Source organism: Ambystoma mexicanum, chromosome 2q, assembly GCF_040938575.1.
Source record: "Ambystoma mexicanum isolate Mex_15411 chromosome 2q, UKY_AmexF1_1, whole genome shotgun sequence".
NCBI classification, from domain to species: domain Eukaryota; kingdom Metazoa; phylum Chordata; class Amphibia; order Caudata; family Ambystomatidae; genus Ambystoma; species Ambystoma mexicanum.
Genome location: NC_090924.1, coordinates 640,921,136 through 640,946,359, shown reverse-complemented (window position 1 = coordinate 640,946,359; position 25,224 = coordinate 640,921,136). Strand labels below are relative to the sequence as shown.

The 25,224-nt window shown below is 49.1% G+C and overlaps 1 protein-coding gene across 2 annotated transcripts in view; it reads right to left on the bottom strand.

Annotated features, from left to right (window-relative positions):
- The window catches only part of PARN (poly(A)-specific ribonuclease), a 1,047,754-nt gene that overhangs the window by 15,889 nt on the left and 1,006,641 nt on the right, over window positions 1-25,224 (bottom strand). For both annotated transcript variants that reach the window (XM_069647825.1, XM_069647826.1), the window contains one exon: window positions 5,710-5,903. In XM_069647825.1, the coding sequence (XP_069503926.1) occupies window positions 5,710-5,903 (194 nt within the window). The remainder of the gene's footprint in view (window positions 1-5,709; window positions 5,904-25,224) is intronic.

Here is a 25,224-nt window from a genome sequence, read left to right as displayed (position 1 = left end):
AATCGTCTTTCTTTTGGGTCCGGTTCGGTTTATTCGCCATTTGTTTTTGTTAAAGTCCTTCTTGTGTTTTACTTTGCGCGGCAAACTAGGTTTGCCTTCTTTGTTCACGGTATTTTGATGGGCTTCTGCAGAGAAGCCCTTCTCTTGGTGTCTAGGTAGACTGAATGTGGGGAAGGGGTGTAGTCACCCCCTGCACAGGGTAACCTTGGAAACCCGAGTCACACTTTGCCACGATTGGCTGAGGTGGTTGTCCCGGCGGGACAACCCCCTTGCTGCGTGATTGACAGCCAGGCTGTGTGAATGGGGGATTTGGGCATAAAAGGCAGGTCTCTTGGGCTAGAAGTCAGAGTCGCCTCTGGAACTACAAGGAACCGAAGAGAAGCGGAAAGAACAACGGCTGCTGCAACTACCCCGTCCCGGTGAAGCCCTGCTGCAGTCCTGAGCTATCTTCCCTTCAAAGACTAAGACGAGATCCAGTCCGGAGTCTTCTTCCCTTGAGCCAGGTGGGGATAACCAGCTCATCATCTTCAGCCAGAGATCTCTGCCGTGGTCAAAATCGCTGCACACTGCTGTAGTGGTCCGGATAGCCACCTGCTGAGCCTCTCCTGTTTTTTAAGGAGCACACCTTTTCGTTGTCGCTGCTGCCGGCTTCATCCCTGTGTGGTGCAGACCCCCTTCAGACGTCCTCCTTCACAACGAAGCTCCAGGAATCGTGGGTCTGCAGGAAACCAATAGGAACAACTGCCAGGGCACCAGCTTAATCATTGGAATAAGGTACTGTGTTCTACTCGAGGAAACTGGGTGAATCCCCTTTCTTCATCTTCAAGGCTCGTCCTTGTCTTCCCTCCTCATAACTTTTGCTTCCGAACATTTGACAATATCCAAGTACTCTTTGGCTACACTGAATCGTAAACGGTCTAACGGTGTGATCTTCGGCACAGGTCTCCGGTGTCACCTAAACCTGGCTCCGACCCTTTGACTTTTGAAATCCTGTTTGAGTGTTTCTCGATCCTGTCTGCCTAACCTAAATAGTGCCTGTGATTTTTGCCTCCAACTCCCTCTGGGTATCTCAGGTGCTAAGTGTGTTTTTGCCCCAGCAGCATTTCATGTCACGGATACGTGTTCATTTAGTAGACCGAACTGTCAAAAGTGATCGCAACCGTATCCGCGGTATCGTGTTTTGTGCATAACACCGGTTCATTCAAACACAGGGTACTTACCTTGAGACTTACTATACAAAGTGAATTGGTTAGTTGTATAATATTTAACGTGTGGTTTTGTTTACAGTTTAATAGAGGTGTTGTGTTTATAACTGATGGTTTAAATATAAATGCACTTCTATTTTTTTACCTGAAACCTTGAGTCAGTGTTTGCTTGAGTCAAAGTAATTGTGGTCCCTTTGCGTAATCTCTGCTACTGCTCATATACTCTTCAGATAAGCCTGGCTGCTCTGCTACTGCTACCACTATAACTTAGTAGTACGGGCTTGTACCAAAGGTAAAACTTGTATTGCCACCTGTGGTCTTAATCAGGTGTAGTGGTCCTTAAGGGCACTGCACAGGATTCTGCCTAATAACAACAAAAAGCAATGAACTATGAAAGAAAACGCACTGTTGGGCCTAGTCGGGACTCAATATAAAACCATAAATGTTTTCGCAAAGTTGTAGGTTTATCGAGGCTTCAGAGCATAAGACTAACAAGCAATGATACCTTCTTAATAAGTCACTACATGCAATTCTGACACTTCAACTACACTTTTTATAAGTTTAAATCTTTGAACACATGACATATTGAAAATATTTACATTTCATTATCCAGTTCCACATTTTTAAGAAATACATTTTTTATGTTTTAACAGTAGGTTTTATACGTTTTAAGTAACTTTTACAACATATACCGCTGTTTAATAGCATTGCAAATGTCAGTGCTTATCACAATACCGCCAAAAGGCCTGTGTTGTCACAAGTGCTATCTTTGCATTCTGCCTTTCAATCATGAAGTTAACAGAGCATGGAAAGTTCCACGCCGAGTTTACTTCATGAAAGCTCCTTCATGAAAGGCATGATGCAAAGTCAGTGCTCGCCACAACACAGCCAAAGGTGCTGTGCTCTGGCAAGCACTATCTTTGCATTCAGACTTTGCGTTTGCATTCTGCCTTTCAATCATGACGTAAACACAGCATGGAAGAGTCCACAACGAGTTTACCTCTTGAATGTAACGCCTTACTGAAAGGCAGCGCTCCCACAACACAATCGATAAACATCTGATCAGTGTTTATTGGCTGTTTTGTAGCAAGCGCTGCCTTTGCATTGTCGCACTAGTGCCGATAAACGCTGATCGGCTTGTAATTTTTCTTCAAGCTGTGGGATTCGTGCCCCCCAGGCAGGTGCGCCGCACAGTTTGAAAAACACTGGTCTAAGGATGTACCAACAGAGGTCGGTTATCACCACTACTCAAGGTCCCTTCAAAGACTACCACAGCCAAGATTTTGGGCATGCAGGAACTGGGTTTTGTGGAATTCTTGCCCGCTTTAGAATGCGCAGTAGGATCCAACTGCTTGAACAGTTTCATTGCCAAACCTACCGAAGTTGCTTCATTGAACACAGCAAACATTGTTAAGTGAAATTCCTGCCACTGTCCAGCTCAAGCGAATTTAGATGGAAAGCATATCTTCCCTGCCGTTCGAGCACTCAGGAGGAAGAATGTCTGTGATGCTGCTGCTTTTCTGAAGATGAGGAGTGGGCTTTTTGGCTCGCCTTTTAGGCATTTCTGGCGACTTCTCTGCAGTTTCCGAGCCCTTACTCTCCAGAGATTTGCGACGTGACGTGGTGGTGCTCAGGGATTTGGAGGCAGAGTGGCCACCATCAATTTGGACAATCTCTCCTTCAGGGTCAACGGTTGACACAACCCGCCATCCATGACTATGTTCTGAGCTAATGCACCAAAGAGGCACACAGTGCGTATTGGACAGAGATACCTTGGTGTCGCAGTCTGCGTACAATTTAAACCCCAACCGTTTAGGAGTACACATTTTAACAAAAACAAAGAATTTCTCTGAAGAAAATCTTGTTTCATAAAATGCGCTGAGCACAAAGAGAAAAGGAACGGATGGTAAGGGTTATAGTGCATGCTGTATGTGTAGGCACCAAAGTCACATCCAGTGTCGAGGAAGGTATGTGTTGTGGTGCTGCCCTTTTAAGGGAAGGGCACGCGGCGGATTGACGTTGCACTCCGCCGCATGCACTATAAATAAAGGGGACATTCCCGGCCGCGGTAGTGCGACCAGGGAGACCGAACACAGCAGACGTCTCCGGGCTGAGTCTGTAGAGCTTGTTTGGGGGCTCACAGGCATCGCGAGCTGGGGGCACTGATAGACCCCCAACAGTGGCGATGAGGCCGGGATGTCACACAGGCCCAGCGGTGAATACTGAACAATTTTTTTACGCGGATGAGGAGGCTTGTTTGTTCCATGCCGTGTGCTGGGTGATTACCACGCGGCAGGTGTCCATTTTGACTGTTACGCAGTGGATTTTCGCGGCACTCCGGTTGGGCATGTGATTGACATCCAGGCATAATCTTTGGACAATTATACGGGGCAGCTATATTTGCCTATACATGCCCAAATTTTGAATTTTTTGGGATTTGTGGGCGAATTACACTAAGTGAACGCAAGGTGCTGGGGGAAGACTGCTGAGGCCTGCCTGATCCCTGGCTCAATTTTTGGGACACTGTCGCTGGACTGTGCATCATCCACACAGCTCTGCAGCTGGAGGATTCTCATCATCTTCATCATCATCATCATCACCACCATGACCAGCTGCTGAATCCAAGTCAGGACTGGTGGATTTTGGGGCCTGCAGGGCCTACTACAGATCATCACCATCAGGTCTGGACATTTGGCCCTGTGTGTGTGGTTGGTCTGGTGTACTCCACGGCCTCCAAGGCCTGTGCTGGCTGGGTGAGTTACAGCCCCTGCCCCGTGCGGGGGTGCCTGTGCGCTTTAACCCATGAGTGCACCTTCTGATCAAGACGGTGGGCAACCTGTGGACCAACAGCTACCTCAAGGTCAGCCTCTACCTGGGGCACAACCTGCTTTGCAACCGGTGCCTCAAGCCATGGCACAAATGCGGGCCCCTGTGGCGCTCCAGCCAATCCCGGAGTTTGATGTCTCAGGCCCTCCTAGTCTGGGGCCCAGATGGAAACGGTGGGTCGATCACCTCGACATGTACCTCAGGGCCACCATGGAGACTAATGATGACGGTAAGCTGGCGACGCTACTGTATGCTGCAGGGCCTGCGGCGCAGGAAATATTTGAATCACTCCAGACTGCCGATGCCTCGTATGATGCAGCCAAGACAGCTCTCCATTTCATCCCATTAGCCAACTCAGACTATGAGAGGTTTGTAATGTTGTCGGCTCGCCAGAAGGAAGGTGAGACTCTGGACACTTTTTATGGTCGTCTCAAACACCTGTCTTTGGCCTGTGAATGGGGTGAACCGGATGACATGATCAGGACCCTCCTTATCCAGGCTGGTTCGTCGGGAAAGTTACCACGACAAGTGCTGAGGGAACCAGGGACTACCCTCGCATGCACCCTGGAGCTGGGGCGCTGCCATGAAGTCTCGGAGGCACGTGCATCCAGGATGGAAGCAGGAACTCGCCCAGTGAAAACGGAGGAGGTATGTGTGGTGGGGCGTGGCAGCAGAGGTGCCAGGAGGCCCCAGCAGCAACATCTGCGACAGTGGTGGAAGAGCTCGAGATCCATGCCACAAGTGTGGCTACGACCTGCCCCACCCTGCCGAGTGTCCAACGGTAGGCAAAACCTGTGGGCGGTGCGGCCTTGCTGACCACTATGCAAGGGCGTGCAAAGCATCTCTGCCAGCAATGGTGCCCAGCGGCCCGGTAAAGTCTGGTTTCCTGCATCAATCTTGCCCACCGAATGTTGCCCAAGTAGACCAAGGCGAAGAAGGTGCCCAGGCGGACGAGAAAGAAGAGAACATCTTCTTTGTATCGAGGGTGGAGGCCCTCAAATCAAAGAGCAGACGGCAACCACGATGCATTGTCGCGGTGAACAGGTCCCCCGTCCCGGTGGACACGGGGCGTCTGTTAACGTGATGGCCCAAGGACACTATGATGCGATTGACGCCCCACCAAAGCTGGTCACCCCCAGGGCTCACATCTTCACGCTCGGAGGGTCCGAGCCAATTCCCCGAGATGGGGCGTTTGTGGCCAAAGTATAGCACCCAGGATCAAAGATCACTGCAAGGTTCTACGTGACGCCGGTGAGCCCTAACACGCTGCTGAGCTGCGCCGCTGCAGAGGCCCTGGGCATCGTGAGTTTTGCTTACTCTGTATACATGGAAGACATTCACGACCCGTGTCCCAGGCTACTGAAAACATTTCCATGATCAGCAGAAGCTGCGGGAATAGATTGAAGGTGAGGAATCTGTGGGAGGGCACTATTGGGAAAACCAATCTTCCGAAGGGAAACGGTGACACAGCGGACGGGTGACAAATGCTTTCCGTATTTAATATGCTTTCCACACCAAAGGGCCATATGCTAAGAAACAAATGTTAATAGATTATAGGAGCACAGTCTATTCTTACGCAACCTCCCATTTGGCAGTTGCTACAAAATGTTATATTAATTTTTTACTTAATCAGTTAGTTACCCATACATTAAAAACGTGTATCTGGTTAACTCAGTACCTGAGGGAGTGGAATCCTTCTTCATTTTCTTGTATTTTTTGGCTCGCTTCCTCTTCTCTGGAGCTGCTTCTCCAGAAGTGCCTGTTGGATTGGGCTCACCATCTTGGATTTCTCCTTCATTCAGCTCATCAGAAGCAGATTCTTCTTGGATAGGACTCATGCTTCGCTTCCCAGTTGTACTGGGAGCTGTGAAACTGAAATCGAATTAACAAAGTCATGAGTCAATTTTGAGAAGGAATACATCACAAACCATTCAGATTCCAATTAAAAAAGCACAATGTTCCTGTTAGTTCAACACCATAATGAGCATTTCATCTAAGGCATTGCAGTGGCATTCTTACACCATGTTGTTAGCAAAATCGTTCCCATTCTCTTCAGATTATCAGTCCCACTGTTAAGCAGACATCACTTGAGTGATGTACAGTAATTTCTGAATGAAGGAAGTTAAGAACCACCATTAGAAAGTGAGAGTTTTCTGCCATTCCTAAGAGCCACACTCCTTCCTGAATAGGGCACAGCCTTTGGACAACATTGCTTTTTATTTTTAAAGATACACACTGTCGTCAACGTATAACCATTTATACTTATCACATCAGTTCACCACTTGGGGAACGCAATGGGTGTGAGGGTTCAGGAAGCTGCTTCCTCCCGTCTCACTAACCAAAAACAAGTCACATCTCAGGATTTAATTGCCAAAGCGGATACAACTGGGTATAAAGGGTTTTGGCGTTCCGCAATTGTGAAATGAAACTACTGAAACAAACCTAATTCTTAACTAGGGAGAAATTATATTAATAAAGGAACCAAACATCTAGAACCTTATATTGTAATAAAGGCGAGAGGCGGCATAGTCTGCCCAAACTCAACCTTTATCCCCTCGCCTGTGTCGCCTTCAGGGATGGACATTAGTAGCTCCACTTCTCTCTCAACGCACCAAAAATATTGTCTTCATCCTTCCAAGTGACAATTTAGCTGGTTGTAGCATTCCCGCCTTCACGCCTCAAACAAGAAACGATTTCTTTAGACCATTCAATCGCCTCCTCTTCTCTGTCTCAGGGGTAGAGTTTGGAAAGGAGAAAACCTTGTGCAGTTTATGCAGTTAAACCTTTTAAGTTCTCTGTCCCGAGCATCTGACACTTGAGATAAGCATTGGACCCACTTCAGGTTTCTTTGATCTACCGGAAGTGCGTGTGTTGACCCCACTTAATTTCTCTATGTACATGGGGTCATATTCAAATTGCAAGTCCAACAAATCTCAGAGCCTGTACAAAGTAGAAGCTATTGTTTTGCTGCCCCACATTCTCCAAATACAGGTGTAAGGTGATCCATAGCTTCACCAAAGCTCCAGGTATCTTTGGCCTCTGTGGTGGAGCTAGGACCACATCGCTTTTTAAAACCGGCAGCTCTTTGAGCTGCATTCTTTCATGCAATGGGCTAGCTGAATTTGGTAGGTCATCTCAATTGTCTGTACTATCACAGGGTCAAGTTACGTGCTGGTCTGACCTCAAGTAGAATCAATGGATGAGTCTGATGATTGGATCATAGGTGAAGATGCTAGAGGGGCCACAGGAGAGGGATCCAGCAGGAGAGAGCCACTGGGTGTGCCCCTGACCTAGTTGGAGACGGAACAGAAGCTGACATGGCTTGCGCAGAATCCACCAATGGCGGGTGGAATCCAAGTACTGAGCTCGCTCATTAGATAATTAGATCTATAAAATAACCATGATTGCCTGCAAAGACATGAGGTTAACATAATTAACATTCTCCAGTAAGATGGAGTGGTAATCCTGGCACAGGTACTGGGATAGGGGATCCAACAAGAACCTCTAGTGCACAAAAGCCAGAGCACTGAATAATCAAAACAAGGAGCTGCTAGAACAAGCAATATCAGGCGCATGGAGTTAGCATTCCAACCTGCTCGAGTTGAGAGGAGAACTCCGCTCATGTACACCATTAGTTGCTGCTCCATAAACAGAGTGAGCCTCAATTTCTCAGAAATGTGGAAGATATAGTGTGATACTCGCTCCCTCTCTGAGGAAACTCCAGCCCCCCCCTCCCCCGCCCCATATGCCACCACCTGACCCGACCCTGGGGGTGGTTGCCTGAGGAAAGATCATATGTGAGGGGAAGGGAGACAACCCTGCACTTGCACGTTTCTCAATGTCACTGGGCCTAGTAAAATCATTGTTTGTCCGCCTTTGTTCCCCTCCCTTACCTCGTCGCGCTCTGAAACACTTGTGCATGAGCGCGATACAAATAAAATATCAATATCAATGGGAGGGAAGGAGACTCGCTGGCAGAACATGGTATCCCCTTCCTATTCGCGGTAGAACGCCAACCCCTTGAATTCTCAAACCTGTATGGCCTTTTGGGATATAGATCCAGTCCATCCACTTTGCACTGACAGCGGGGCTCTTTCCAATACTTTTTTGTAAAAGGACTGGGACGAGGAAGAGCACAAGAGCAATACTAAGTGCAGAACCTGCAGAACTAGGGACTCGCTCTAGTAGTTGGATGGGTCAGATAGGTGCCACAACATTTCAAACCCTGGCACTGTGAAGAAAATGGAGAATCACTATACCAGACGGGGGTCGGGAAGCGAGCAAGAAGCCAGTTGTAGCGGAGAGCATAAGAGCTCCAAACGTCACTGTCACAAGAAGCTCAGAGGTTGAAGGTACACCGCACAGAGGCATGCAGCAGGAGACATTGTGGAGAGGAGGCAACGGCAGATGGGTTACCGGAGAGCAGACGGGAAACCAACAGAAGGAGGAGGTGCCTGCTGGAGAAACCGAAGGGTGCAGAGAACGCTGAAGCCTCCACAAGAGACCAGTGAGCCCAAAGAGGGAAATGTGGTCAACGGGGCGCTTTGCAGCGTCTCCTGCAGGCCGAGGAAAGACACCAATAGTTACAGGTCGAAACCTGAGCAAGGGAGCTGGGACGCCGAGTGCTTGGTGGAATGAAACCAATTAAAAGGGGCCCAGGACCCTCTGTCTGAATGAGACAGACTTACCTGTGGGGGTAACCCTTGCAGGAGTGTAAACCAGGCAACCTGTTGCAAGTCTGGGACCCACACCCAATAAGAAAGTGAACATTGTATAAGCCTTGGCAGGAGAGTAAATCAGGCTGCCTGTTGTGAGTCTGGGACCCGCACCCAACTGCGAATAAACAGAGTCAAGAAGAGGAAAGAGAATCCTCTTAGGTGGGTGAAATCCAGGGGAAGGGAATCATACCCCCTGGACTGGAAATATTGAAAGCCAAGGAGAGGAAGAGAACCCCCCCTTGAAAGTGAGAAATCCAGGGGAAGGGAAGCATACCCCCCTGGGTTGGAAAGCTGCATATTGTGAAAAAGCAAAGTAAAAGAAACTCCTGGCATGAGGATACACCAGGTGAATTGATTATGAGTCTACGATCTGCACTAAAAAAAACAAAAAAACAAGGAGAGGAAGTGAACCCCTTGACTATGTGGAATCCAGGGGACGGAAGCCATGCCCCCTTGGTTGGAAAACTGCATATTTTAAGGGGAGATCTGCGATTGTGAACTGTGAAGAGCCTGCGAAACTCCGGGGAAGGGAACCCCCACACCTCCCCGAGGATTGGGGAACTGATTTGTTTAGTTGTGCACCTTTTGGAACTTTGTGTTGGAACTTGGGAAAAAGCTACAGATGGCCAGTTGAAAGACTTTGGCCTCATTACGAGGCTGGCGGTAGCTGTGCCTTTAGTACAGGCACAGCTGCCGCCAGTATCCATTTCCTTCTGTCACCTGCAAATGGGCAATTACCGGGCCATGCCGAGTTTGGTGGACCCGGTAATTGCCCATTCGCGGGTGCCGGTAATAAGGTACTCCCCATCACCATTCGGCCGCATAGGGCTCAATGGGAATAGGGAGGGTGGTAGCACTGGTACCGTTCATAATGGTGCCAGTGCTACCGTCATGTTCTGCTCACGGGTGCCAGTACACCCACCAGGTCAGACCTGGTGGCTCCAAGGGCACCCGCGAGCTGAACTCCTAGTATGGTGGTACAGTAGTAACGGTGCCGGTAGCGATACCAGCGCCGTTGTTGCCTTACCGCCATACTTGTAATGAGGCCCTATGACCCTTTACACTTTATCTTGAGTTTAAGATGTAAGGGTCAGGTTAGAATTTTGGATACAGGATGGAAAACTGTTTACTTTTGGACATTCTGACATGGACGGCCTTTTGTTTCGTTGGGGCATAGAAACCTCTTGCAGCAATAGAGCAATATCGGTCTTTCTCCAACCCCCTTTTTTCTTTGATAAATGTCCAACAACCACCAGAATAACGTGTCCAAGTCGTACTCCAGATTCATGACAATAAGTAAATCCTGTCCTGTGCTTGAGAGGAAGTTAAGAGTCCTGCATTTGCACCATACAAGGCTGACAATGCAGCAACCAAAATGGCCTTTCCCTCAGGAGATGTGCAAGCAACCATTTTGCATACCACTCTAAAGTGTGATAGATCATCCGACTACAAAGCGTTCTGGTTCTGCATTAGAACCGTTGATTTATGCCTATATAGAACCTAGGTTAAGTCAGAGTGTGGGGAACCTTGGCCTAAAAGGCTGGTGTTAGGCAAGACTCCCTCAGAGCAAGTGCCCCTTATAATATGGTCCTCGTTTAGCCTTAGAATGTGTCACCTCAGACTGAGGTCTAGAAAGAGGCTTTGGGAGACCCTTTAGGATTAAGCTTGTGTTTGCCCCAGTCAGGGGAACCTCAAAGATGGCTCGGTTAGCCACTGGTTGGCGAAACCCGGCCACCCACAGTAGGACAACAGTTGCCCCCTTAACCCTACCACGAGAACCAGAGGGTGACAGCCAGAGACATCTAAAAGTGTACATCTGGGGTGGGGATCTGTGGTAAAAATGTTTGCTAATCTGCTGCGTATTCTTGATGACCTTCCAGAATGAGGCTGGGGTGGTGGGGATTAATCAATGCCCTCCTTCAACCTTTTTAGCCAGACGGAATGTTACAATCCATGAGTGAAAACATGTAATTGGCACAGTCCTGTAGAACCAACTGCCTTGAAACACCAACCATCAATAATTCAGCCCACGTCAGTGTACCAAACATATAAAGTCAATCCATTTTAGGAGAATATGTTATTTTTAGCTTTTTTATTCAGGGGCATGAGCATTTTGCTCAATAGGCAGACAATTCCAGAAACCAGAGCTCAATATTATGATCCCCAAGAAGGCCAGTCCCGCTCTCTGCCACAGTGAGGGAATGATCAATCTTAGTCCTGAGAGCAGGGGGAGTAAAGAAGCAAAGTAATTTTTAGCTTGAAAGACAATCCTGAAAGGCACTTGGGTATTATGCATTCTAGTTTGAAATTCATGCACAACTTCATGCACAAAGTAAATGACATTGCGAAGACACAGTGCCAATTCCTGGCATCCTCTAAAGAGCCAGATCGATGCTCGAATAAGCCTTTATCAACAAATGTTGGAGGCCATGCCGAAACCCACAAAGTGTGGTAAACCATCTCTGTGTTGGAGAGGACATTAACTACATGTGTCGTGTTGCCTCAAAGGAGAAAATGAAAAACCTGTTTGAGTGTGTGCAACTGCAAAGACACCTTTAACGAATGCCTGAATCTTAACAGAATGGACATTCATGCATCAGGTATAACCCAAAGATTCTTTACCAGATCCTTCACAAAAATGCTCAATAAAAATGTTGGAAAGTTAAGATAGTGGGGAAAGCTAAGGGAGCACTCCCGCAAACATATTTTCACTCTTACTAGTATTTAATCGTAGCCAGTTACTTGCCATCCACAGCCAAGTAAATAAGGGGTACTATTGGCATATGAATATCAGTCTACATTGAAAAAACTACAAGACCGCACAGTGGGTACATATGAATGTTCAACAGGATTGGGGTGAGCAGGGCACACAACATGTAGCAGTGGCCCAAGAAAAGTGGCTGCCTAACCAAACCGCTGATTCTCTTTGATGAAAAAAGTAGGAGAACCATGCAAAAGCATGGGGTTTCATTCCAATGATCTCCAACAACTGTGATAACAATAAAGACTGTTCTTCTGCCTCTGACAAAAGTTTGCCAAGAGCACCAGCATGGATAAGGTACTGGAATCAGCCATGCCCAGCATGTTTTCACAGAGTATGATATTTTTAATGATCGTTGCATAGCATGCAAACTCCCCATGAGTGGCCCAGACTCTGACACTCTAAACAGGAGTGTGCAGGTCTATGGCCGAGATCTTCTGCTTGCAATTCCTATAAAGGAAAGCACCTGCTTTGAGACACAGAAAAGGGAGTTTCTGAAGCTTGAGAGCCAAAATACCTTTTGCAAAAATGAAAATGTGGATTATTTAGAAATAGAAATTCCACTTCTGCAAGTCGCCCGAGCTCAAAGTTGCAGGGAAAAAAAAAGATTGTTAAATTGCTCAATGGATGAACTCACATGCCGTCTTCATTGAAGTACATGTGCAATGATTCACAGGGGAAAGAAAAACATGTATTAAAAGGGTTTCACTGAGCAATTAGGCTTGGGCTCCAACCCTCCTAAGACTAGGTTTCTATGCTCGAGTTGGGCACTCGCATTAGTAAGAACTATGGTGACCCTGTGGGTTGTAATTTGCTCACTCTCATGCATTCATCAAGGCTGCTGATTGTCTCACCCCTCTGAAGATCTGCAAACAAAGAAAACAAAATAAATCACCTTTCTGAACCTTGGTTTACTGAAGAATTGCAACTACTTAAGGCTAAGCAGAGACAAGCGAAAGAAAATGGTGGTTTGCATATAGGCCAGCAGACAAAGTTCTACTTCGCCTAGCCACGGTCTCCTATCAGACAGCTATACGCCTTGCTAGGCAAACCACCTTCTGCCCTTAGAATCAAGGGTGCAATTAATCAGCTTAAACAGCTGTTTGACGTAGTTCCTTCTCTGACCTATTCTGCTACCACCCAGTCCTCTACTGCCTCATCCCAATCCCTCTGACTCCTTGGCAGACTTCTTCATAGGCCACCATTTGCAGCGATATGGCGAACTCCACTACCTTGTCAGTTTCTCGGCCTTCAGCTAGCCCCGTTTGTAATTTAAATATAGGGTGGTCCACCTTTCCTTTCTTTACTGTTCAGGGTCTTCAAGCCATTAATAAATTGAAATCTGCCTCACCCATGGACCCCATTCCTTTGGCTACGTTAAAAAAATCTTCAGTCAGACTGCCTCCGAGATTACATCCGCAGTTAACGATTCGTTTGCTACAAGAATTATCCCAGAGGAGCTGAAGCATGCCCTCGAGATCCCACTGCTAAAGAAAGCTAAATTGAATCCTTCTGTCCCATCTAATTTTCATCCAATTTCACTTCTGCCATTTCTCATGAAATTGATGGAATCTCTGATCACCCCCCCACCCCCGATTAGTTCCTTTGTTGATTCCTCTAATTTCTTTAATCCGTTCCAGTCCGGCTTTCACCCTGGTAGGGTTACGGAATCCGTACTTTTATCAGTAGGTGATGACCTGACCAGTCTTGTTGACCAGTGTGGAGTGGGGGCGCTGATTATATTAGATCTGTCGGTCGCCTTTGATACCGTTCCCACCCCACCCTAATGACTCGTCTGTCCTCCGCTGGACTCTCTGGACAGGTACTTGCGTGGTTCTCCTCCTTTTTAGGTGGTCGGTCTAAGTCTATCTTTCTATCTCCTTTCTATTCTAAAGTTATGTATTGAGTTTGCAGAGTCCCTCAAGGCTCCGCTCCATCTCTCATTTTGTTAAATATTTATATTCAGCCACTTGTCAAATTCATCCTCTCTCACAGATTCATGTGCTACTCCTACGCTACATCCTACGCTGATGATACGCAAATTATTTTGCGGCTTGATCGCTCCTCTTCTGAGACAGCTGCATGGCTGCCAGACTGCCTTGACGCTGGTTGTAGGCTGTTCTGATCCTTTCCTCTACTGGACCCCTGATTTCTGACCTTCCACTCTTGGCCCATCTGTTTTACGTCCAGCCCATCTGTCACACTCTTCTAGTCTGGGCCTGATGGTTTATAGCACCAAGATGCCTGCGGGTGCATGCTGCGCTTTAGAAATGCACTTAACATAAGACGGACATTCCCAAAGTATGAAGGAAGGGGACAAGCCGTAGTAGAAACTATAAATACCCCTAATCCTCTCCCCAGCCTACACATGTTTTAAGTGAGCCATAGGTAGTAGGTCATGAAGCTTAACCCACTCACCCGGCATGATCCCACTGGGCTGCTTCCAATTCATAGTTATTAAATCTGGTTATGTGGACCAAAGAGCTTACGCTACATTATACTCAAGAGAAGTAAAGGAACATTTTCTGTGTAATGTTCTTTTTATGGATTCTCCTCCCCACATAATCCTCATCATAATCTATATCCTCCATGGAAAGTTGTTCTCGGAACCTCATCAGTGGGCCTAATGTAGCTCACTGCCAATCACCTGCTTCATTGACCCCACACATGACATTGCTGCCCTAAAACATGGAACACACCAAGCCCCATGACATCTGTTCAGGCCGGTCTGCCCCTTTTTGATCACAAAGTGATGGAACCTCACAACATAAAGAATTAAAAAAAAACACTTTTGAACAAAGCATTACCATCTCAGAGTTTTCTTTTTTTTTTACTTTTTTTTTTATTGGCAGAGGTTTACAATAGACACACATGTTAAAGCGCATTATGTATACAGCAAGTACAATAAAAGCAATGCGTTAACCACAGCAATAGGCATGTGACACGTGGGGAGGAGCAGAGTACAATGAATCATGACTTGCAAACATTTCCTGAAGGGGTAGGGGACAAGCCACTCCCAGATGACCTCTCCTCTTGATTGTTGAGGTAAGTGTTGAATTCGGCCCAAATGTTCTTGGGGCGGGAATGAGCAGGGAGCATGGTGAGGTATTCTTCCTCACAGTTCCGCGACCATGTGAGCAATCGCAACCATTTCTAAAATGTCGGGGGGGGAGGAGGGGCTTTTCCAACCTTGGAGAATGCATTTCTTAGCTACCATGCAGCTTATATTGAGAATTTTAGCCATACGTTTGGTGTCATCTGTTTCCCACACCCCAAACAGGATCCTCAGGGGGTCAGGGTCAATTTTAGCGTCAATAACTTCAGCGAGAGTTTCTAAGATTCTTTCCCAAAATTCTCCCAGTTTATTGCAAGTCCAGGACATATGTAGATGATCCGCTTTCTCTGCCTTGCAGCAGGGGGCAGGAGTGTGTAGTAGTATGGGCAAACTTAGAGGTCCTGCATGGGGTATAATATAGTCTGTTCAGTAGCTTACACTGCATAGCACGGTAGCGGAAGTTGAGGGAAACCTTTTGAGTATGTAGGCACATTTTCTCCCATACCTGGTTAGAGATCTCCAGGCATAGTTCCTTCGCCCACTCATCGCACGCCCCGGGAGTCTGAATCGGGATGGTCTCCTGTGATATCTTATACAGAGCAGAGATGACGCCATGGGCGCCGGCCGAGTTGGCAATGTAGGCGATTGCCGGGGTGTCAGGGGGTTCGTTGGGGAAGGAGGGCCATGTAGCTCAGAATGCAGACCGGAGCCTATAGTATTGGAGGGTCTCCAAAGCGGACCCAGTATGTCCCGGCTTCCATGTCTGGGGGTCAATGAACCTGCCATCGGGGTAGAAGTCGGTCAGCGCCTGGTAGCCTAGAGCCCCCAGTGCCGGGCTAAAGCGATGTGTGTTGGTTCCAGACCGGGGAAGGCCCACACTGGTCGCCATTTATAATATGGGGGGGGATTCTGCCGTTGAGTGCAGCAGACGAGCCAAGGCACGCAGGGTGGCACCAAATCGGGTCGATGGGAGAGTCCGGTACATAGTGCTGGTGTAGTATGAGGGACATTATGTTGATTCCTGCCGCTGCCAAGCTTTCCAATTTAACATTCGGGTGGGTTGGGGAGCCAGGGTACCAGTGAGAGGCGTTTTGTGCTTCAGCCGCTATCCAATAAAGAGTGGGTTGGGAGCAGTGGACACCCCTTGTTTGTATAGGAGCGAAATTCGGCCCATTTCTTGCGCACCCAGATGTGCCACAGGAACTGTGCACATAGTGTATGTAGTCTAGTGAAATATTTCCCCCGGGCTATATAGGTACGTTGCTGAAGGTGTAGAGCAACTTGGGAAGTAGGACCATTTTGATGAGGGAGAGTCTCCCGGCCATTGACAATGGTAGAGATCGTCACCGCAGGATTTTCGTCTCGACTAGTTGTGCTGCGGACAGGTAATTATCTGCGAGCAGGGTGGACTTGGTTAAAGATATCTGGACTCCCAAATATCTAATTCCGTCAGGGGACCAACAGAGGATATTCGGTGGCTGGTTGGAGTTGGTGAGCGGAAACACCTCAGATTTTGAATAATTGTGAACCCTGAGACGGTGCCTACTCGCGTGATGTCTCGCAGTATGGGGTGGATATGAGTAGCGGGGTCCCTGATGTATAGTAATCCATCATCTGCATAAAGGGATATGATTTTGGGAGTGTCCTTTAGCCTTATTCTCCTGTGGGCATGGCGTGCTCGGATGTGATCCGCCATTGGCTCCATTGCTAGGGCAAAAAGGATCGGGGTGCCCCTAAAGAGGGTTAACAGATTGGATGTCAAGGAGTTAGCCCGCACTCTTGCCACAGGGGAGGTGTATAATAGTTTAATATATCCGATCATATTCGGGCCAATGCCTATTGTCTCAAGCATCAGCCACATGTACCTCCACGAGACCATATCAAACGCCTTCTGGGCGTTGAGTGTGACCGCCACAGCCTGCGCACCCTGGTGGACACGGGACATTACATTAAATAGACGCCTGATTTTATGGGAAGTGGACCTCCCTGGTACGAAACCAGCTTGGTCTTCATGGACCAAGTATGTCATGATCGGAATCAAACGATTTGCTATGACTTGGGCAAAAATCTTTGTATCGAGGTTCATAAATCACTGCACTGGCTCCCAGTGACTGCGAGGATCAAGTTCAAAACCCTCTGCATTGTCCACAAGGCCGTCTGGGGCCTTGGGCCAAAATACCTTCAACTCTCTCTTCCTAAATATCTTCCTTCTCAAGCTCTTCGCTCATCCGCCTCCAACTCCCTCAGGGTCAGCCGCTTCTCCAAACAACGAGTTGGGGGCAGATCTCTTTCCGCTGCAGGAGCCCCCCTCTGGAACAGCCTTCCTGCCTCCCTGAAACTTGAGGAGAACCATCTCCGGTTCTGGAAGCACCTCAAAACCTTCCTCTTTGCCTCCGCTTTCTCTCCCCTGCTACTACTGAAACTGCAACTGGGCCACTCACCATTCTCTGTGCTTGGCCCAGCCACTCTCCCCTGCACTGCCTCCATGGCCACCCCTGCACTACGGGACTGTGTCTGTATCCCTACAGCCCCCCTTCCCAGCACTTGTCTGCACTTACTTCGCACTTGCCACCAGCTGGCCCTTGTTATTTATCCTGTTTGCTGTATGCTATTAACCCTGTACTGCACTTTCCCCTCTCCCTCTACCCTTTGCACTTGCGCGATCTGAATGACACCTGGCCTAGTAGGATCGTTGTCTGTCTCCCCTTGTTCCCCCCCCATGCCTCGTCGCGCCTTGAAACACTTGTGTATAGGCGCGTTACAAATGCCATATCATATCATAAGAGAGCGGTCTGTACGACCCACACACGTCGTCGGGCTTGCCGGGCTTAAGCAATACCGTTATGACGGCCTCACGCAGGGCGGGAGGAAGTTCGGACACTCGGAGCGACTCATCCCAGACCTCCAGCAACTTATGAGCCAATATAGCAATATGTTCTTGATAGAATTCTGCAGTGACACCGTCAGGGCCCGGTGCTTTACCCTTGGGTAAGTCTGAGATAGCTCTGACTATCTCATCCAAGGTGATCGGGGAGTCCAGTTGGTCCCTGGTGGAGGGGGAGATGCATGTGGTGGGCATTTGGTCAAGCAACTCTCGCATATGTTGTTCAGCGGGTTGGGAATATAGGGACCTGTAAAAGTCAGTGAAGATGTCTAAAATCTGTTCCGCCCACTGGGGAATGCCCTGTTTATCCTTAATGGAGGCAATCTGAGCATTGCCAAATTCCCCTCTAATAAGAGTCGCTAATGTTTTCCCGGGTCTGTTGCCCCCCTATTGGAGTTCATTGGTGGCAAGTGTGTTGTATGCCTGGAGTTCTTCACTAATTTGGGCAAGTTTAGCATGGTCGGCATTAGTTGAGCATTCCAGTTCCAACTGTCGTAGCTTGGTTTCAGAGCGACTGAGGGCGGCTCTTATCGTTTTTAGGACTCCCGCTTCCCTGGATATGGACATCCCCCTGATATATGCCTTGAAGCCGTCCCACCTGACTCCAATGGATGTGGCCTGGGGGATGTTATGCTCGAAGGAAGACTCAACATCAGCCAGTATTGTCCGCTTTGAACACTGTCCTGAAGGGCCTCAGATTTAAAGCGCCATGAGCTGAATGTTGGGACAAGCGCCCCTAGTTCCAGTGATATGGTAATTGGGGCGTGGTCTGACAATGTACGAGTCAAAATCCGTGCCCCCTCTACCCTGCCCCTGGCTTCACCTGACAATAGGAAAAGGTCTATTCTGGAGGAGGTATCATGGACCGATGAGTAATAGGTATATTCGCGGCGTTGGGGGTATAGTGTCCTCCAGACATCACGGATGTTGAGTGTCGTGATGTGGGTGTGTAGCCTACGTGCAGCTCCGGACAGGGATCGGGTGGTGATCCCGGGAACCATGAAAAAGTACAGCTTCCCCTTAAATGTGAACTTCAACCGTGCAGGAAACAGTATCGCATAGGGAATGCTTCGTTCTCACAGCATCTTCTTGACCCCCTAAGAACTGGTGTCTCTCCTGCTGTACCGCCACAGAGAAGTCTGGGAAGATCCTAATTATCTGGGAGCCCAGCCGGAGTTCCCCCTTTACACGGGACAGGCGAAGGATGAGGTCCCTGTCTCTGTAATTGAGAATTTTGGCAATGATAGGCCTGGGGAAATCACCGGGGGCGGGGCGAGATGTCAGGGCGCGGTGAGCGAGCTCCACAGTGAAGAAGGGGGACAAGTCTGGGTTATCTAGGAGCTTTTTTAGGAGGTCCTCCACCGCCAGCTCCATGCGGCCCTTGAGTGCATTTTCGAGAACTCCAATTATGCATACATTGTTCCTGCGCAATCTCGATTCCAGGTCATCACACTTGGCCTTGACCATTTTCATGTCGCAACTAAGGGAGCTAACAGTGTCTTCAAGGATGTGTAGATGGTCTTTATTAGCACTAATACGTGTTTCCGCCTCAGTGATCCTGGTGCAAGTGTGGTCTAGCTGGGACTTAAGTGACGCAACGTTAGCATTGATATCATCAAGTTTTTCATGAAAAGAGGCAAAGTTCTTGGTCATGGAGTCTAGTTTAGTCGCCAGTTCAGGGGCTAGGGTCGGTGGGGATTAGGTGGGATCATCTTGATCGGTGATTGCATGGCCCTGGTCTGATTTAGGCGTAGCTTTGGCGAATTTGTCCATGGCTCCCACTTTGTTGGTGCCCCGCGATCTGCTTCACATGGCAGTGTAGTTTAGACGTGAGGTGTTTGCCACTGGACGATTTCAGGTGTTGAGGCGGGTCAGGCACGCTAATCTAGTTCAGGAATAATACCGGTCAGCAATGATAGTGGAGCTCACAACGCCGTCTGGGTGTAGATGTATCGTGGCGATAGTTTAGTTTATGCTCCGGTTCTGCACTGGCGAGAGGAGTGATTATTGAGCACAGTCTTGCCAATTAGGTTGTGGTCCGCAATGGCCGCAGGAAAGGTGAGAACTGGAGGGAGGGAGGCACAGGCGGTCACAGGCCCACTTCTGCACAGCAGGGTATCCCTTGGTAATTGAAGACTCAGTAGGGAAGCACGTGTGTAGGAGCAGGGTGCGGTGCCCTGGGCAGTGAAGCTTAAGTCCCTTCCACTTGCAGGCAGAGGCCCAGCGCTCAGGCAGTAGTGGTGTAGATGGGGGAAGAGGTATGGGCGCCACCCTCCGCCTAGTTGGCCGCCCCACAACTGATGGAGACACAATGGGGGAGCCTGCGTGCCAGTAATAGGATGGGGGTCAGTTCCGCAGGTTGCAGGGTCCACCACAGTGGGAGAGCCAGAGCTCAACACAGTCAGCCCCTCAGGGGGTCAAATGAGGATGAGACACCCCCTGATCAATGGAATTGCACAAGGAAGCGACGGGTCTCTTGGGCGTGTGGGCGCTATTGAAAGGGAGTGCCCGCAGTATTTTATGACCGAAAGTCCAGCACCCACCTTGCAGCCATAAGGGTGGCTGTGCCCACGCCGCCTCCGGCACCCAGCGAAGTTGAAGGAGAGCCGCGTCCACTCAATCCCACTGCGCTGGTTTCACGGACGGGGTAATGTTAGGCGGCAGCCAAACCCCGCAGCGGGCCCATGTCTGGGCAGCGGCCACCTGCTCCTGCGGCAGCGAGGACCAAAGCAACCAGCTGGCTGGATCCTCAGGGGAAGTCGCGGAGGCAGCATATGCAGAGGGAGCCGCAGGGAGGCACCAGCGCTCCTGCCGAGATGCTGTGGATAGCCCGATCAGCGGGCCACGGCAGTGGAAGCAGCAGGTAAGTTGTGCGGCCCAGCCCCGGGGCACTGCAATCCGGAGGGCGGCTCCAGTCCCGGGGTTCCTCCCAGCCCCGTCACGGCGGTCACAGAGGGGCAGGCAAGCGGGCCCGACAGCAGTCCAGCCCCAGGGCGCGCCCCACAGCCCCCACGGGATCAAGGAACCAGGAGATGGTGTAGAGGCGGGCGAATGCACGCAGCGATGAAGAGCGAGGCGGTGGGCAATTTCACCCGTGAGGCCACGTGGGGCAGGCCACGCAGCAGGGCAAACCCCAGGTTGCCTTAACTCGGGCCCCCGACGACGATTTTGCCCAGAATCACGGGCACATGTAGAGTAAGGTGTCAGCCATCGATCCGTAAATTGGTGATCGGGAGTTTCACGGATGTCCGCCGATGTTTGTAGATGAAGGCAGGCAAGCACGGAGCTCACGGGCTAAGCAGCCATTTTCTAGGCTGCTCAACAGCGCCCCCCTACCATCTCAGAAATTTTGATGACTCGTGCCATTTAGAGGGACACGTTGTGCAGGGTGATGAAAAATCTGTGAGAGGAGAATTCATAGAAACATTATTTTCCCTTCTAATGGATTGCATCCTCCCCCGGATTTGTCATCTTTATAGACTACCACAGCAGTCCTAAGCTACAAGAGGAGCGTAGCGAGCACAAGAGCCTTCAGATAAACAAAAAAAACCTGCCGAATCGCTCTTCCAAACTAGACTTCCTGTCCTGCCAGCAACCCCAGGAAGTAGCATTAGGAAAACGTGTCAAAATAGGAACAATGTTGTCGTCTGAATGATCACAACCAACAGCACTCCTCTGAAAGTGTGTTGAGGCCTCTGCCATCCCGCAGAAGAATGGGTTCGGAGACCCCATGGCACCACCTTGCCCACCCAAACATAGCACTTCATATACAGCACTATCCAGCGCAAAATGGTCTGCTTGGTAACTGCATTCGCTAAATGGGCCCTAGCGAACAAAATGAAGAAATGCTCATCCTGCCAGCAGCTGTAATAAGAACCCAATGCCTTTTGCAACCTGTGCAACCTCTCCTTCTTGGAAGGGTGAGGAGACTAGGGAAAAACTGCCAACCAAATCTACGGTTTGATCTGAAATTCAGAAGTTACTTTTGGTAAGAAGGAAGGTCTCGCCCTCAAAACAACTTTCCTTCAAAAACTGTAGAAAAGTAGACTTGGAAAGGAGCGCTTGCAGCTCACCGCCAGGCCTTGTTGATGTGATAGCTTGCCAGAAACACTGTCCTCGAGGTTAGAAGCCTCCGGGAATTGGAATGCATTGGTTCAAAAGGAAAAGCTATATGGAAGGTAATAACTACACTAAGGTCTGAAGGGGGAACCACAACCTGTAGGCAGAAAGCGGTTCGTCAAACTCTTCAAGAATTAGGCAAGCAATATATTAGCAAAAAATAAACCTTCCTCTGGCGTACTTTTGAAGATGGAGATTGACACTAAAGAGTGTTTGGCTGTTTGAATTAATTTATAAACCCTGGTTGGGGACAACTAATTTCCAGAACCATAGAAACAGGACATAAAAGGTGGCATAACACGTACTTCTGCACCAGCTCCAAAATTTTCTCTACCTGCTCGTGTAGAATGAATTAGTAGCAGGCCTGCGTCACAACAGCTCCTCATCTGTCAGCTTCCAATACGTTTACCCAGACTCAACATCCACACGTGAAGACGGAGTGGGGGTTCGGATGAAGCACCCGGCCGCCTGCTGGGACAGCAGTTCTGGACTCTGAGGGCGGCGCCATGGTGAACAGATGGCCATTTCAAAAAGGTCAAGTTATGACTTCCTCCGAGCCCAATGTGGGGCAATCAAAATCAGAGATCCAAACTTCCTAACACAAGGGGTGACAAATCAGTGTCAATGCATGAAAGCCTGAAGCCTAAAAGGCCACACCACTAGAAACGCATCTCCCAATGCCCCCTTCAGAGGAAACTCTCAAACAGAAAAGCTTGCACTTCCTTTGGCCCTTCATAGCAAAATGCCAAGGAGGGGTCCCCCCACACCCCAGAGGCCAAGGATTTCCAAAAGGAGCTCTGAACAAAGGATTCACTGGTGGGGGACCAGGGTCTGCCTGCTGAGGGCATCCACCATCACACTCTGCCTCCGCTAGATGATCCATGAAACAGATAACATTCTCCATCTTCCAGAAGCAAAGCCTCAATGCTTAACTGCAGAGAGGCAGTGACTCTACATGCCCTCTCTTGTTGAGGAAATGCATAGCCACTGTATCATGTGTCAGAATCATAACATTCTTCCCCTGTACCGGGGGAAGAAAAGCCATCAGCGCCATTCTGTTCACCTGAAGCTCCAGCAGGCTTTTGTTGCAAAGGTACTCCCACCCAGGACCAAAGCCCACTCACCTTGAGATCCTCTGGGTGAGCAGACCGGCTTCTCAAGGGTATGTCTGACAATTCTGGCTGCTGGCCAAAGATGCCAGAATGGTTATCCTGCAACAAAGACTCTCACAAGCGCCACCACCAAAGATCTTTGGTCACATTTCTGGAAACTCGTCGGTCTGACATGTCACCCATTGGCAGGAGCCACTGAAGAGATCTCATCCTGAACCGAGCCTCCAGCACCAGGAAAATGTAGGAAACCATGAGGCTCAGAAAGTGGAAAAGGGCTGAGGCTGACAACATCGGAGAAAATTGCGAGCATCTGACAAGCGCTGCTGACTTTCCCCAATGCCGGGGATGGAAGCCTTGCCCATTTGAGTGTCCAGGACAGCTCTGATCAACTGAAGTGTTTGCAAAGTCATGTGTGACTTCCCTAAATTGAAACAATGCCATGGCTGTAGAGCAGCTTCCCAGTGTACCCAGGCGGACTAATGCTCTGGGGAATTACCCTGAAGAGTGAGTTGTACAGGTAGGGAAACAGATGGATCTTCTCCCTAATGAGAAAAGCCACCATCATTGCCATCAGTTTGGTGAGCATGCTCAGGGTGGAGGTTTGCCCGAAAGGTTGCACCTTGAATTTATAATAGGCACTGACGTTAGTGAACCACAAGGAATTTCCTGTGCTTTGGATTGATCGGCAAATGCAAATAAGTGTCCTGAAGGTTCAGGGACACCAAACAGTCCCGGCCGTGTAGAGCCTGGCACATTTCCTCCAGCGTCACCATCTTGATTGTGTCCTTCTGCTGGAAGCTTTTGAAGATCCAGATGACCAGGATTGGGTTCAATCCACCCCCTCAGGAATAGGAAGTACCAACCAAACCCTACATCCGCAGGAGGCACTGGCGCCATTACACCTTTCACGAGAAGGGAAGTCAGTTCGTCCAGGAGTGCAGGTTTCAGCTTCAGATGAAAATCCAATACAGATGTTTCTGGGTGCAAGGAGGCAATATCCATACCAACTAAATTATAAGTTACCCACCGTAGTGACCAGCATACTCCTAGTCCATAGTCCCCCTTCCTCGATAATGTAGGGGCTTCCCTCGCTAGGGATGGGAGACAACCTTTTTCACCAGAAAAATCAGCTTCCCCTTTAAATTTAGAAGTGTGCGGGGCGAGGCCCTGGGAGCATGCGCTCCCCTGACTCCGCCCACCAGCGCCACTACTCAGTGACCTTTGACGTTTCAACAATATTAACATTGCCTAATGACACCAGTTTTATTAGGGGGGAGGATGGTGGGACGTATGGAGGGGACTATGAACTAGGAGTATGTTAGTCACTACAGTGAGTAACCTATAATTACTCCTACGTCCCGTCACCTTTCCTCCATACTCTATGGGCGTGTACAACTGAATGTAGCCCCAGGTTGGAGAGGTGCTCTCACTGCCTGATCAAATGCTGCGTCTGAACTGGAGGCGGCATCCAAGCAGTAGTGTTTGCAGAAGGCCGAGGGCGTAGGCCACGTAGCCGCCTTGCTGATTGCCTGCCACAGGATGTGCTTCTGGAAAGCAACCGCTGCAGCTTTAGCTCAGATTGCGTGAGAATGCATATTAGCTGGAAGAGGTTTGTGTTGCCTCTTGTACGCCTCCTTGATGACCATAACCATCCACCTTGGTATGGAAGTTTTGGAGGCTTGACAGCCAGGCTTAGACTGACCAAAAGTGACAAGCAGCGAGTCTGATTTGGGGACTCTGGGTAATAAATTCTGGGCCGCTTCGCGCAAGTCAGACCTCTGCATTCCCACTGGTGTCCTCTTTTCCCAAATGCATGGGGTTCCCAGTTTTCCTTGGTGTCTTGGACACCCTAGGCCCAAATCTGTATGGTGTGCACATGAGTCAAAATCCTGCAATTCTTCGCTGCGAAAAGACTTGGGGTTACCCGTGTTTTCGGCTTCTGCCTTTGCGCCCAGGTAGGTGCACCGACACATGTGAGGTAACGTTTTCTTCGGGACACATGTGGGAACGCGGGAAGGTAGGCAGCGTGTTTCGGTGGGTGAGCCGAGTGAAATGTGCAGAAATTGGGTTTTTTCGCCACATTTCAGATTTTGCCAGGGTTTCTGGGTAATAAATTCTGGGCTGATTTGCATAAGTCAGACCTTTGCAGATTCCCACGGGTGTCCTCTTTTCAGAAATGCATGGGGTTCCCAGTTTCCCTTGGTGGCTTGGACACCCTAGGCCCATATCTGTATGGTGTCCGGTTGAACAGAATTCCACAAATTCTGCTGTCCGAAAAGACTTTGGGTTAGCCGTGTTTTCGGCTTTCCCCTTGGCGCCCAGGTAGCTGCACCAACACATGTGAGGTGGCGTTTTTGTAGGGGCACGCGTGGGAAGGTATGACATTTGTTGTGTTTGCGTGGTTTTCATAACGTTTCGACCCATTTGTTGCTGCCCTTTGTCACTCAACCCTTTCATTTCCCAAATGTTACCTACATTTAGTCGCTGCTTTAGGCACCATACACTTTCCTTACCTGCACAAGTCACCTACCCTTGAAAAGGTCT